We start from the raw sequence: 16,110 nt of genomic DNA, 5'->3' as shown, positions 1-16,110 counted from the left end.
CTCTAGGCCACAGCAACAGCAGACCATGACGGGGAGGCTCCCCCAGGCCAGCGTGCACACCTCCACACAGGTGTTACGGAAACACCCCGCCAGGGTTACCTGGACTCGGTGCAGCACACCTGAGCAAGGAGGAAGGAAGCTTTTGTTTCTGCTACTCACAAGACCTTTCACGAAAGCTTTCGGTCTGGACAGGTTCATGTCTGGGAGACAACTGTCATTACAGTCACAGTGCAAAAGCTGAGGTGACAGTGTCTCTATTTTAATATCTGCTTAACTTTGTATGTGCCAGGAATACCTGATCCAAACACAAAATGCTACTTATTTGGTAATAAACAAAGTAACTCGTTTCTACTTTCATTTTCTGTTCACACTTATAGATAATTAGTTTTGAAAAGATAACTTTAGCCAAAAATAGCATCAAGACTGCAGTCAACCTTAATAATACAGCATCAGAACAAAAACTAGTCATCACTAGACTATACGGCTTCTTTTATGAGTTAATTAGAAAACACTGTTATTAGGATAAAAACAAATTCAGCATCAGTGGTTGTAGAAACGGCTAAAGTCCATATGTGGCCATCACTGGGATAAGAGTTTTGCATGGACCTTCCCACCTAACACAGCCTCCCAGTGAGGTGCACGCTGCAACTACTTCACCATTTGGGTGAGGGCATGGAGGCCCAAGAATTTGGTGACGTGCCCCAAAGACAGTCTTTAATTGTGTAAATATGCACAGAACCTGAAAAACTCCTGATCTCTAACCTAGGTCATGTTCACTAAGAACTCAATCTATCCTTTCTGAAAAGAATCATACTTCTCTCTTTTCACCAGCTGCCACAGAATCCCTTTAAAATACAAATCAAAAAATCTTAAAAAAACTCCCAGAATCCACAGCACCAGACCCGGACCTGTGAGCAGCAGCAAACATATCTCCACAGTACTGGCAGAGATTTAATCTCCAGGAACCTCAGCGTCGTCTCGGGGTCTCTGCAGGCCTCACTGTTTCCTGGAGGACAAACCAGTCGGAAGACCTTTGCACCCCTCAGCTGAAACAATCAGTTTACTCATCCCCACCCAGAATTAGAAAAGAGACTTGAAACGCAGGACTTGAAACGCTGGACTTGAAACGCTGGGATCTACAGACTACGAAAGCTATCGAAGAAGACAAATGACAGGAAGACAAACCCCCAGGACAGCAAGCACATGGCAGGGCAGAGGTCAGCAGAAGCAGGCAACTGTCCTCTTGCTGTTTATAGAGCTTTCAACTCATTCTCACGTTCTAGGACAACAGCACCAGCAAGGGGGTCCCCAGCCACTTGTGAAACAATGTAGCAGCGATTAATTACATTATATTCTATAATCCCGAGTCTATCACACCTTTGCCTTTGTCTTATGTGGTGCAGATGGCAAATTTCTATCATGCAATTATTGCATTTTTAAACAGCCTGCATCTGGCTATTTATGTTTGCATGCAAGACACGGTTCTGCTGGACAGAAGCTGCCACTGAGGCTGGGGGCCCTGCCACACAATGTGGCCTGCATATATATCAACAGCACACCCGTGAGTGCACTAAAAATGCAATCTGAGATCCTATCCCGGCCCTACTGAATCAGTCTTCATATGAACAGACCTGCATATAAGTTGTACACACACTGACCAACCCAGACAGTCTGCACGAGTGGTATGCCCCAGAGAAGAGGAACTTTAGATAAGCACCCCGGGGTATTCTAGGTCAATAGTTCAATCTAGATTCTGAAAACAAAACAAACAACCAAAAAAAAAAAAAAAAAAAAAAAAAAAAAAAGTGGGGATGCAAGTGATCCAGTATTCCTTGCAGTAACTGAGGTGTTTCAGCTGAAACTGGCCATTTACAGCACATTCTATTCTAAAGAAAGTTTTGGACATTTGGAAGTTAATAAAAGTCATTCTAACGTCTAAATAAATTCTAAAAACTAGAAATATTTCGAATGAAACCGGACAAACAAAGGGGTCAACACCACAGAAACAGCTGACCTGAGCAAGCAGGAACTCATGGACCCCAGCCTGAGAGCTGGGAAACCAACACAGGACCAAGCCAGGTCCCCGAATGTGTCTCAGTGACTTGACAGATTTTGATGATCCCTCCTGGAAGGCCTCACCCTCCCTGGAGAGTGGATGGGATGGGGGGGCGGTCAGTGGTGGCGAGGGAGAGAGGGAGAGGGAACTGGGATTGATATGTGAAATAAGATTGTTTCTATTTAAATATAATTTATTAATTAAAAAAAGGACAGAACTCCCTGGGGCATTTTCTCGAACAGTACAGCGCCACTCTTCCCTTTCCCTCGGGGAGGGTGAGAGTCCATTACCACTGCTCTCTCTCCTAAAGAGTCTCTGGCGCCATAAATGCATGTTATCCTTGACCGACAATGAGGGGTTTAAAGACTACTGCCTGAGGCTAACAAGAAAGTCGCCCAAAGCACCATAAATGGCATATATCCATGGCCATGGCTTTGACTTTCTTCTTCCAGACTTTCACACCCCCCCCCAACAAATGAAGTCACGTGTTTATATGTAATTGGGGTAAAGTGGTATATCTTGTTTTGTATTTAATTTCTCGGTTAAGCACTGGTATTTTTCCAGGTAATTTAAAAAATAGATGAGCGTCCCTTCCTTCCCTACCAGATCAGGATGCGTTCTCCCCCAGCTTCCTCTGCTAAGACCCGTTTTTCCTTTGCTCATACAGAGCTCTTACCTTCCTACCTCTGTGGATGGCAGAGTCTTGCTCTTGTGTTTAGTCCCTTGCTTTCTAGTGATCCCCTGGATCCAGACAAGCATGCCATCTTTTAAATCTGATTCTCTGCTTGTCAGCCCAGTGCCTTTCTTCCCTGCCTGAACTACTGTTATCTCCACCAGAGCGACTCAGAACAGCCACATTAGTCTCAGCATGGTGTATGATGCAAGCTACTTAGTCAGGGCTCCTGGCTATTGTGGTGAGAGGTCTTCATACTTCTTAGTTCAGCCAAGACCTGACCAGGCACTGGTTGCTGAGAATTCTAATCCAGTGAGTTAAATAATACCATGGTTAAATCCATCTGAAGATGATACACACTGTCTAGGCTTCTAGAAACTTACAGTGACCATTAGCACATTACAGCTTTGAAAAGCCTTCTAGCTAACACACCTAGCTAGTTAACTTGTTTAGCCCAGAACTTATATAACATTTCAGGGAGCTAATGACTTAAGAAACACACTCCAAAAAGTGCTACTTTGTCCCATCAATGAAAGAACAGTGTTATCCTTTGTCAGGGACTTTGGTGTAGTTCCATATAGACTATTAGCTGGTTTACAATTAGCTCTGAAATGCATCTAGTTAGATTCTAGTCCCATTAACGACAACAACAACAAAATTCCTCAGACCCTTAGAGCAGTGGTTTTCAAGCTACAGGTTACAACCCCTTTCACAAACCTCTATGTCCAAAAACATTATGATTCATAACAGTAGAAAAATTATAGTTATGAAGTGACAATGAAAATAATTTTATGGCTGGGGTCACCACAACACAAGGAACTGTACTAAAGGGTTGCAGCATTAGGAAGGTTGAGAAGCACCGCCTCAGAGTATTCTTATTTTCAGAAACGTGTTTAATATTTCATATCCTACACGAGAAGTGACTTTTTAATACATTTATTCTCCCCAGTATGGCTACAGTGAATAAATATAGTAAGTAATCTTTTCCATTTCATAGTAGCTCATTATTCATACAATTTTTACTTGGATTCTCTCTGACCTTGAACCCACTCAGTGGAAATGAAGGCCTGGGTGACTGAGCAAAGTGGCAAACTGATAAACCAGAGGTGTGAAGCAAAACCAGGCTTCTGACTCAGTTTCTCCCAAGCTGAGTGCTACAGGGAATTCATCTCATATGTTTCAACATATTTTCATATTCCCTTCCCATGATTTATACTAGCTCTCAACACCAGGCTTAGAATGTAAAAGTACACCAGATATAACATTTTTTAGAGGATATTTACTGTCAGTGGTTATGCTACCCTACACCAGGGCAAGAGTAAAACTGTAATCTGAAATAACTGATCATTTGGAAGGCCGTCAGAATTGAGGAGAATATGGGGGCAACAGGAAATGCATTTCCAATGACTTAGTCTGAAGAAAGAGTTGATTCATTTTCTGAGGTACTTGTTGAAATACATGGGAAGTGAATCTTAAAATCACAACCAAGAAACATTGCCTCTGGGTGTATGACAATATTATGGTTTCATAAATTTAGGTTAAACAAGGATGTCTCAGTTGTGATCTGGGTTATGGGTAGGATGCTGTATATAACAGGGATGACCTCAGAGACCTCATAAAGTTATGGGATATAAGAATAAGGCTCTTGGATACGTAAGCACTGTTGTTTTAGTAATGTTCCCAGGCCCCAAATTAAAATACCCAGAGACAATGGCAATTAGCAAAACAGCCACTTATTTGTGTTTAGATTAAATCTGTAATTCTGTATCCCTTTCTTTTGTAGCAGTAGCCAAGGAACAAAATGTTGGTGCCCATGGTACTCTTTGCAAACCCACAATGTGTTAAGGGATTGTCTCATACATATTAAAATACTCATGAGCCTTTAAGCTGACTAAACTTTCCACAATAAGATCATAAAGTAAAATTTTATTTTAATTGTCTCGAGGTAGGAAACAGACATGCTTTGAGAGATGATAGTTCTACATGGTTGACATTTCTCTCTTTGTTAACATCAATGCATTTCACTGTGGAAAGAGTCCTTCAGTGTGTCACATAAAGTTAACACACAATTATGTTTCTAAAAAAATCTGTATTCCACAATCCGTTTAGATTATGGACATATGGTGGATTTGGGATCTATAAACCAAGAGAGAGAAGACTTGGTCCAAAGGGGCACAATCTCTTGGCAAGAAACAGTGAAACCTTAGATATATTCTTTTTCAAAATAAAAAAAAAAATTAGGTGAACTAAAAATGTGCCAAGGTTCCTTTCTATCTTCACAGTGAATGAATAATGAAAAAGAATGGTTTATTTTTTTTCTGAATAAAAAGTTTAGTAACCTTTTATGTTTCAAATTACATGCTATAACCACAATAAACCAAGTTAAGATGTCTCCAAAATATTCTCCTACACTCTAAACTTAGGAGTAGCTATTGCTGAAGATGAAGCGAGTGGACTTTAATTCCTGGCCGGGTGTCTGAGTGGCAAGGTTATCTGTGGCATGTGACAGCCCTGGCACAGGATCAAAGTGATCTCCCAGAGACTGTCCTGAGGCTCACTCTCTGACCGTGGGCGGTCGGGAGATTCAGTGCAGCCAGGCTCTCCCCTAGCCTCACACTGTCCCGCCTAACACTGCTGGCTTCTGCCCGTAAACTTCAGTACTGTTTTGAACCCTCACTGTTTATGTCTGTGTGAAGAGGAAAACATTCAGAAGGACTCTTTAGAGAGAGGAACGATTAAAAGGAATACCTGGAAAAATGTCCTCTCCATCAGTGTGTGTATTTATGCTATGCTGACAACTTTTCATGATCAGTGAAGGCAGAAAAACAACGTAGATGCCACAGTTGGATGAGTAAACATCACATTATAGGATGACCACAAAAAGACAGGACAATACAAAGGAGAGACAACACACACAGGAAGATGATTACAATTTCAAACCCAAATAGTCATGCACATATGAGAAGTGTATTTTGAGATCTACCATCTATTTCCCCTAAAACGTATGCAGACTGTCTAAAACATGCACAACTTCAACAGAATGAATCTCAGCCTTCCTTTAAATGGACAACAGCCCCAAAGTGGGGGGGAAACTGATAATCTCATGTAGGCTGGAAGCAGTTTAAGTTTTCTCTTGGGAGGAACCACAGTCATCATGGCAGCCGGGGAGACAGCTCAGCCAGTACCGTGCTTGTGTCCAACCCCCAGGAACCAGGTTAAAGATGTAAATCTGGGCCTGGTGCACTTATAACCACCATGCTGGACAAACAGAGAGAGATGGATGCCAGTACCTCACCAGCTAGCCAGCCTAGTCTATGGGCAATTCCAGACCTATGAGAGACCTGTCTCAAAAGAAAAAAAAAAGTTGACTCCACCTGAGAAACAACAACAAAGTTGTCCTGCAGTCTCCACATGCACACACATACAAGTATGTACCCCCCCCCAACACACACAGATTACAAACACCAGTATTCTATTTAGCTCAAAAAATATTACAATGACATTTAATTTAAATGACATACTTTGGCTCCCTCATGGGAAAAAGCATAAATTAGTGATAAAAGAAAGCTAAAGGGGTGACAGACATTGTGAATGCACAGGACACTACGTATACGTGAACTGTAACAGGGCAAGCGAGTATACACAAGCAGACCGTACAAATGTACCTATTTTCATCTCCCTCACGCTTACTTTTCTTTCCATAACCTGTCTCCACTGGTGGTTTTAGCCTCTGCTCAGTCCCTGTGAAGGGCTAAGAGCTTTAACTGAGGCCCATCTCCATGCTACACCAGCTGACAGCCTGTACGAGGGGCAGGCATTCAGCCTCATCTGAGTCCCTGATGTAACCCTCCAGCTGGCAGTCTACACCGCTTCCTGTTTCTGTGCCTCCTTTAACTATGATGCCTCCCGTCCCTCATTTCCTTTCGTCCAGTTTCACTCGACAAGTCTGTAAAATATCTGACCCCTTCAAGCCATCGCTAGAACAGTGTACACAAATCCCATTCCAGTCATTGACATAGGACCCCAGTTAACTACCAGGACTCTTCTTTCTCACTGGACTAAACTTTATCCTTGTGAGCCCAGTATCTAACAAGGTTTGTCTCCCCAAAGGATGCCTGAACGTATTCTCTTAATGAAAGGACACTTAGGTTAAAAGTTAAATAGCATTAGACATACTCAGTTCCCCACTTTTGAATGCTACCAAGTAGAGCCGACTATGCCAGGAGAGTTCCCACGGTGAGTAGGAGCTGGGATTTGCTGCCTGACTTTTGTAAGTCATCCCTCCCATCTACACACATTCTCTCCTACTTGCCCAACCACACTGACTCTTCACACAGTTTTCTGTACTGTACACCAATCACCATGGAGGGAACTAATCAGCTAGCCCTTTTTATCAGTTGGGTTTCCTAAAAACATGGCCTAAGGTGGAACATCATCTTAAAAGGTCTAGTAAAAGAAAAAAATTAAGGCTGAAGAGATGGCTCAGGGCTAGTGACAGCTGTGACAGGGCTAGGACTCAGGTTTGATTCCCAGCACACACATGGTGGCTCACAGCCAACTGCAATTCCGGGTCTGGGGAATCCAATGCCCTCTTCACCTGGCGTGGACACAGCACACAGTGCACACATGAAGACAAGGCACTCACCCACATTAAATAAATAAATCTTTAAAAAGGTAAGTATGCATGTGACTTACTGAATACATCTCCTCTGGGTTTCTGAGGATCCGTCTGTAGCCCATTGTCAATGGTAGTAACTCGAGTAGCTGTACTGGTAGCAGGCGCTGTAGTAGTCGGTCTGGTGGATGGCCTTTCTGGGGTTGGTGGTAGTGGAGTTGTTCTGAGCTCTGTTGGGAGGGGGTGGGGGTGGGGGTGGGGGTGGGGTAGGCTGTGGAGTTGGATTTGGTGTAGGTCTTGTTGTTGGCCTATAAGTGGGCCTGTTGGCAATGACAGGAGGAATATGCGGTGTCTTCAGGGGCCACCGCGTACTTCCCGCATCAGGAATCCTATTAGCATGTCCTCCATCACCCTTTAAGATTGTACCATTTCTCTCCGGCACGTGAACTGGACCTGACGGCTCAATCATGACCTTGGGGATGTCTGAAAAAAAAAAATTCAAAGATTAAATTAGCATGAAAATGTTCCCCTCTAAAAATGTGCAACAGAAACTGCAAACACACACATGCACAGAAACACCTCGTGCTAACTAGTCCTGTTTTTCACATTCACCATATTCTTGTCTATAAGAAGTCACACTATTTTCTGAATAACAAATGCATGTGTGTGTGTTAGGATACATGTAAAAACATACTGGTGTTTCTATAATGAGCATGTATTATTTGAAACACAAAAATGTTGTCAATATTTATAAAACGGTAGCAACAGAAGTCAGTATTTTTCAAAAATGTGGACAGATTACACTTTTGTGAGAAATGCAGTCTGTGTTGTATGTCCTGCGTGTGTTATGTTGCCATGTTTAAAACTCCTCACACGAGGCAGATACTTCCTCACCTCTACTTTAGACGTATTTTAGTTGTGCAAAAAATAGTTTTATAGTTGGCTGTTTTTCATATTTACTGATTTATATTTGCTTTCTAAAAATGTTTTCTGAAGTTAAAAAATCATTTGTGGCATATTTCCCATTGATAATATCCACCAAAAGGAATCAATATTTAATCTGCCTGGAATGATATATTCCAGGATAGGAATGACTTCACAACACTTCAAAAACTCTTTAATCCACAGGATTTTATGCCCTGTGGTTTTTCAGTAAATATTTTACTCAGAAAATTTTTAAAAATTATCTAGTGTTACATGAAACGTGCAGTAAATTATGGCCTTTGGCTTGTCGAGCTTTCACCTTCAAGCACATGCACTTTTCATGTTTATCTAGTAACCCACTACTCCAAAGATAACTTAGAAAAATGTAAAAGCAAAGCAGCTTTAAATGTAGGGAAAATAAATACTGAAATTACTTTCGGTAGAAAACAAACATGTAGACTACATCCCAACTATCATAATGCAATGTTAACAATAGCTTTTTATTTCAGATTCAACAAACTCCAATTCCCAGGGAGGACCCCATCCTTTCTTTCTAGCGGAAAGGAAGCGACTACTAGACTGGACTCACGAAATTCTAAGTCATTTAATGCTAGAAAGCAGTTGTGAGTCTTTTTCTAAGTGATTTTACTGTTTATAGATCAGGTTGATGTTAGTAGGTATGAAAATCACGTCTTCAATAACCACTGTATACCCCATCTTCCTTAGCAACGGCCTTTATGCAGCCCCGTATTTCCTGAGAGCTGGGGGCAGGATTTACTCACACACACAGTTCAGCCCGTCACCCTCGTATCCATCTTTACATTTACACGTGTAGGACCCATGGATGTTGTAACATCGAGCAGAGCTGCTGCACTGGTGCTGCCCAAGGGCGCACTCGTCGATGTCTGCATCAGGGACAGAAAGACAAGTGGGGGTAGGTAAATGTGACGACATGAAATGCACACCACTACAGAGGTCCACATAAAACAGCAATGACCAGAAGGGATACAGCAGCACGGGTGGCTCCAGAATGGCTAGAGGTGAAGTAGACACTGCTCATGTAATGCCTGTAGCCTCCCCTGTCCCACAGTCCAATTATCGCCGCAGCTGGAGACTTCTCACTGCTACGGGAAGAAAGTGTATACAGGAACGGGACAGTTTCATTACCGTGGCATTGATATTTGCCTCCAATGTACATGAGGTCGAAACCAGTATGACACTTGCAGATGTAACTCCCAAACGTGTTGACACACTGCCTAAATCGAGGGCAGGGAGACTCTTCCGGTAGCACATTCGTCAATATCTAGAAACATAGGTTAACTGCATCTTAAGAGAAGCAAAGGCAGGTGTGTCATCATAACTGTCATTCCCTCGCCCTCTGGCTACCCTTGCAACAGACAGGAATTCCACATCTCCAGCTTTGAACTCATCCTCCAAAACCAAGCCCTTCCCCCCTCACACCCAACATCAGTAGGCACTATGCCGCATCTACTTGGTTGCTTGAGTTAGAAGCATGGACGCTAAACCTTTCGCCAACAACTCCTAAACTACCAAGCCCTGTTAATGCTACCTCTACAAACTTACTGGAACCTGTTTAGCACCCTTTGTTACCCCATTCCTACCCACCGTCTCCCGCTTTAGATCGAGACAGGAAGTCATGAAACTGTCAATCTTATCTCCTTCAAATCACTTCATCTCCCGAAAGGTTCTTTAATTTAAAAAAATTATGTTCTATGTATGGCTGTTTTGACTGCATATAGATATAAGCACCAAGTGCGTGCCTGGTGTCTGAGGGAGGCTAGAGGGGAATGGCTTCCCCAGAACTGGAATTCCGGATGCTTGTGAGCTGTAGTGGGAGTGCTGGGAATTCCGGAAGAGTAGCCAGTACTCTTAGCCGTCCACCTCTCCAGTCCCTTGGCAGGTTCTTTATATACCCAATGACCCAGGCCTAACTTTGGTACTTCCCTAATGATTATTAATAACTATTCCCTAATTATTATTCTCTACTGATTATTTTCTAAGACATTTTCTGGTTTTGTTTCTCTTACTACCTTATGCAAGCATTTAGCATGGTCAGTGATTTTATTAAATATTTATTTTTTGTCTTCCCCATTAGATGGTCAACTCCTTGAGAACCAAATCCTAGGGTGCTTTGTCTATTGCCATGCACTGAGTACTTAGCACAGTGCCTGGAATACAGCAACCACTTAGTAAATGGGTCTTAGTGACTGGCTCTGTGCAGGGCTCACCACATGCTGGGCACTGCTGACCTCCTCTGAGCTCTCTGAACACATGATCTCATTCAACACTCACAGTGACTCGATGCCCTATTATTTCCATTTTAAGGAAAGAGAGACCTAAGCGCAAAGAAGGGAAGTTCTTCTCCTAAGATTACATAGCTTGTGTGTAGCTCAGCCAGGTGCAGAAAGCCCAAACTCTGCCATAACCTATACTGTCATCTCAATGTTCTAGAAAGCAATGTGGTATAACACACAGAAACGTAGACTTGGTGACCCATTCAGCTCCATGCTCTCTTCTCTCTAGATCACAGAAACTGAGATTCACTTTTCCCGAACACAGTACTGTTGTGTTTCAGGGTTTCTGCAGACTTGGTCTGTGCTGTATGATGCTTGCCCCTCCCCCAGGTTTCAAAAACAAGATTGTGTCGATCCATTCATAGAAACCCTCTTCTAAAATACCCAATGTCTTCTAGCAGGTGGCTACGTACCTGACTAAGTAGCTGCCTTTTCCCTCATGCCTTCCACTGTACCTATGGCAGATACTTGGTGACTGAACTCACCCACACAGGTCCTCCCATCAGGAGCTAGCTGCAGGCCAGGGGAAGGACACTGGCATCGGATCTGTCCTTTGACAACATCACAGCCATACTGACAGTTCGCCATGGAACATGATAGCGCACCTGGAAAGAAAGTGACTGGTTGTCTCCAAGAGGTAGAGCACCTGTAACTTTAGCACTGTTTATCACATGTCCTGCATTTGGTGACACTGATTCAACAATGGGGAGTCAATTAACCAACACTCTAAGAAGGGTAAAACAGGGATAAAGGATGCTGTCCAATGCGGGATGGTGAGAAGTGGCCCTGTTCCAGCATCACCTGGAAAAGCCCTTTAATGTTTTCTAGGACTGGCAGGTAGGGAGAAAGTTTTCTCTGACACATATCTTCCAGGTAGAAGTGAGGCATTTCTGCAGATTACTCGAGTTAAATGCCATTCCTAGACAAAATATCTAAATATCTATCTCAACTACACACTGAAAGTCTCTATAGTATAAGAGAAGATTTCCTAGTAGTTCCACAACGTTAGGGGGACTCTAGAACCATTGTCAAATGCAATTAAAAATATATTTTCCTCAACCAAAAGTCCCAGTGATACATCTGTAAAGCACTAAATAAAATTAGCTACTGTTATTTTTTTATATAAAATTCATCTCAGTTAATTGGTAGTTAGGTAAAAATAAAAGTCAGAGGCCACTACTTGTTAATTATTACTGAAACTCAAGTTCAATTTTCAGCCTACAGAGAATTTTGGGTTAGTGTCCATCTTAAAAATACAATCAAGGGATAACAGGAAGCACCATACTAATCCCTTATAAAGATGCATGTGCAATGGATCCTCTTGGACCTGAGGATGTAGCTCAGTTGGTAGAGTGCTTGCCTAGTGAAGATTCGAACTCTAGCAGCATACACAAATAATGGTGGCAGTGCATGCCTATAATCCCAGGACTCGGGAGATGGAACAAGGAAGATTAGCCACTCAAGGTCACTCTCAACTATACAGCAAGTTGGAGGCTAGCCTGGGACATGTGAGACCCTGTTTATAAAATCTCATTTATTCTGATGTTATATTCACTGTCATTTAAAGCAGTTTTTCTTTTTACGTGGTCCTTAAATTTGGCGAGAATTTATTAAACTTAGAAGTGTTTATGAACAGAGCCAGTGGATGCTCTCTAAGCAACACCCCAGCGATGGTCAATATTCTCTCACCTGGGAAGGGTTTTCTATGCTGGGATACACATGCCGAGAAAAGCATTAGACAACGCGATTCTTGCTCTAGATACGATTTATAACCCACCCAATGTTGGCCTGCGAAGTAAGAGTGCCATGCGTATAAACATGCACCTCTCCTTTTGGTCTTCACGTCCTCAGGCACGCACACAAACACATTCACACGTCCTGTTCAGTAGAGATAAAGAGGCGGCTACCGAAGCACATCAGAAATCAAGCCTAGAGCACTTATAAAACGGTTAGGATGCTTGACATACTTGAGCAGGACCCGTCTGGCATAAGCATGTATCCGTTGAGACAGTAGCACTTGTAACTGCCGAAAGTGTTCATGCATCTGTGCTTACAGGGCCTCGGCTTCAGGCCACACTCGTTTAAATCTGCAAGGAATGAGGATTAAAGCAGGAAAAGAAATCACAAAACTCGGCAATGGTAGAAAATGTTTACAGTGCTTCTCGATATGGAAGATGAAGACCAAAAAAAAAAAAAAAAAAAAAGTCAAGACAGTGAAATCATTACTTCCATTAACAGATAAAGCCTGTGTGTTGTGTGTACCATCTTAACATGAACAGGACACTAGGAGCAACCAGATGTTGCCAGGACCATTATGGGTCTCTGATCCTGGGGGCGGGGGGCAGGTGGGAGCATCCTCCTCACAGATGTGTAGCTGTCTGTAATCTCCACAAAGAGCAGCAGTCACACCCCAAGGGTAGGGGCGTTCTACTATCCATCTCTCTGACGCCAGTAAGCTTAAAGTACCCGTGTCCTGTCATCGAATCACTCGTGATAATGGAATCCACTAAAGGGGATGCTTGACACTTTCCACTTCAGGGAGAACATGCAAACATTAAAACATTAGACGATGTGACATCTTCAAAGGACAGCTACGTTTTCAGAGGGGACAAGAACTGCGTGGAGCAGACCAATCACCACTACGACTTTGCTCGTTCAGTTTGATAGGTTCTGTACTGACCCTGGATTAAAGAAAATTCAGCTTTCTGTTTTACTAATGCACTCAAATCACAAAATAAGATGTTTAAAGCCTTCCAATATATTTCCACTCATCTGGCAGTTAAGAGGAGCACGTGGGAACACTGAGGGACAAAACGCCATTATGTATTTTATGTTTATTGGCTTAAATATCAATGTGAAATTAATGAATTCCACAATATAAAGGTTTTCCAGCACAAACTGAATGCTGCCTCAAGTCAACATAAAACTCAAAATGACTTAAAACACTGAAATAGTAATGTCCACAACACAGAACTCATTAAAAAGAAGCGTGACCACATGTTTATTTCGTCTGGAAACAGCAGAAGTACCCGATTAGCATAACTTAATTATCAATTTATCCTTATCACTGAATGAAAATACAGATAATACAGCTACAAAGTTGTTTCCAAACCGGATGAAAATGACCTGCTAGAGGCATGGAGATTTCACCGAGGCATCCAGTTACATCAGGGTTAAAGTCACCGATAAACATTACATCTAAGGGCATTTTCACATCTTACTGATTTCCCAGCTTGGTCTTCTTTTCTACCCTTACCACAGTGTAAGCACATCGCCAGCTGGGCAAAGTCTGCAGAGGTTAAATAAACGCCTTTGCCATTTCCTAGGTTTTCTTCAATTCTCTGCTTTATTGTCTTTTGCCCAGTCAAAGGTTTTCAAAACAGAATCGCATTTTAAGTACTTAAAAACAAAAAAACAAAACCTCTCTGTGCTCATAGGAGATACTTACTTTGTAGATTATTCTATCAAAAAAAGTTGAACCCTCCCCATGTTGAAATGAAGTAGCTAGCAATGAGCAGGACTGCCCGAGGTGAAATTCTACTCCCTGTTCATGCTCTTCTAGCTTACATTTAAATTTTTATTATACATTATTGTCTCAAGGTTTTGTTAGCATCCTTAACATCACCCGTGTGGAGTGGCACTGGCCTTTCCTGGAGAGAAGTGTTTAATCTGAGCGTACTATCAGACAGAATCTTTTCCCGGCCTGTGCTCAAAGGCATGCAACAAATCAGTACCTCAACAATAAGAGTGAGATTTGGTTCTGCATTTCCAGAGAGGGCTTTTTAAAGTATCAATTAAGATTCCCTAGTTTATTTTTAGAGAGCAACAGAAACTTCTGGAGGTTCCTTACTGGAACCAGCAGCTGTTTATAACCCCAGGCAGCTCATAAGCAAGGAGTATTTGATGCCAGTGGGAATCTCTCCAGACACCATGTCCCTGAGTAAAGCTGAAGCCTAGTGGAGACAGGGCTTCACAGCCTGGCTCCAAGGCTCGTCAATGAGCCTTTAGGATACCTTTGGAAATCCAGGCTGGGTTGCCAGGGCTCTTAAAGACTAACTTTAACCAGGTTAATCTTTTCCTTCTCATGGGGAAACTGCTTTGTGGTTAGGAATCTTAAAATTGAAAGGATATACAAGCTAACAAACTGTTACAGCTTTTTAAAAATGTGAGAATTACTCTATGAAAAAAAATTGGGGAAAGGAAGAAAACGGAGCATCCAGTGGGTAAAAAGGGAGCAGACAGTTGTATTGCCTGTTGTTAAATGTTACATAAAAATCCAAGCATGTGGAAAGCAACTTGAGAATGGCCCTAGCAGTTGTTAACGGGCTGGATGAGGTTCCCTTGACAGGTGGCCGGCGTTATGTTAGTGTTCCTGATGACCGCCTGGCCCCATGTCTATCAAACTTCACAATAACCCTTACAAGAGCCACTGCAGGCATGAAAAAACAGGGTTCCAGCCACCGTTCATCAGCACTGGTCCAGTAACAGGTCCTGATGAGTAGGAACAACAAAGCTCCGGGCATCCTGTTGAAGAACCTCCTCCACTTCCATTTTCTTCCAAGTTTCTAGTCTATATTTATCCCACCTTACTTTTTTGTTGACCCAAAGCCTTACAAAACTGAGTTACTATGTGTTGCTTCTGATAAATGTGGTATTTGCATTTGCATTTTATCAAATTAAGTCAGAAAGTTTCAACGACACTTTCAAATAGTGGCAAATGTCCTTATAAAGGCATGACGTACTCCTCATGAGCCTCACTGTCTCAAAGAAATTTAAAAGTTAACAAGGGAGTAGAGGAAATAAATTCTAGTGTTTTTACCTTAAGTTTCCTTTACTCTTTTCCTGAAAGCATAATACAGATCTATAATAAATCTACAGTGAATTCTGCCACACACATACCTTATACTACAGGATATAGTAGCATCCGTTACATTCAAACACTTTAAATATTATGCATATAATTCATGAAGAGCATTATTATCACGGGTACATTTAAGCAGGTTGGTGGACTTGGGAGCTTGGAGGGGGAAGGTAGAGACAAGGAGGGAAGCTGGCCCAGAACAGAAATGCAAGCTGCATGGCATCATTCTTAGACTTCAGGTAGAAGAGAGTCAGAAACTGAATTAGCATGCAGACAGAAAGGTAGCTCGGAAAAACTTGGAAGAGACTCATTAAATAAGATAGCCACCGTAGTTTTACAGAAAAGCATTTCCATTCACTTTAAAGCATTTGGACTGTTTTTCTTTTGATGCTTAAAATGGATGATGTTGCAGAAACCTAACCTTTAAAACCTTACCTCACTAAAGTAAGGCTATAGGCAAACATATGTCTAAATAGCAAGGGCCATGACTTTCTCCTGTTGATGAGCAACTCTAAAGTAAACACGTTGTCCGGGTCCCTAGTGAAGAATATGCACAGATTTACATCAGTGGAGACAGTAATTATTCATAGACTATTTCAGTAGCCCTAAGTACTTACACATATGAGTGGGTAAGGATAATTCTATAAGAACTAGAAAGATATTCTA

The 16,110-nt window shown here is 42.1% G+C and overlaps 1 protein-coding gene across 1 annotated transcript in view; it reads right to left on the bottom strand.

The window, feature by feature from the left end:
* The window catches only part of LOC127216786 (nephronectin-like), a 68,644-nt gene that overhangs the window by 16,347 nt on the left and 36,187 nt on the right, over positions 1-16,110 (bottom strand). Inside the window, 7 exon segments of the mRNA XM_051177681.1 lie at positions 7,425-7,593; positions 7,595-7,827; positions 9,051-9,173; positions 9,436-9,538; positions 9,540-9,571; positions 11,069-11,188; positions 12,551-12,670. Coding sequence (XP_051033638.1) covers positions 7,425-7,593; positions 7,595-7,827; positions 9,051-9,173; positions 9,436-9,538; positions 9,540-9,571; positions 11,069-11,188; positions 12,551-12,670 — 900 coding nt within the window.

Source organism: Phodopus roborovskii, unplaced genomic scaffold (genome assembly GCF_943737965.1).
Source record: "Phodopus roborovskii unplaced genomic scaffold, PHOROB, whole genome shotgun sequence".
Lineage (NCBI taxonomy): Eukaryota > Metazoa > Chordata > Mammalia > Rodentia > Cricetidae > Phodopus > Phodopus roborovskii.
This window is presented reverse-complemented; position numbering and strand designations above follow the sequence as displayed.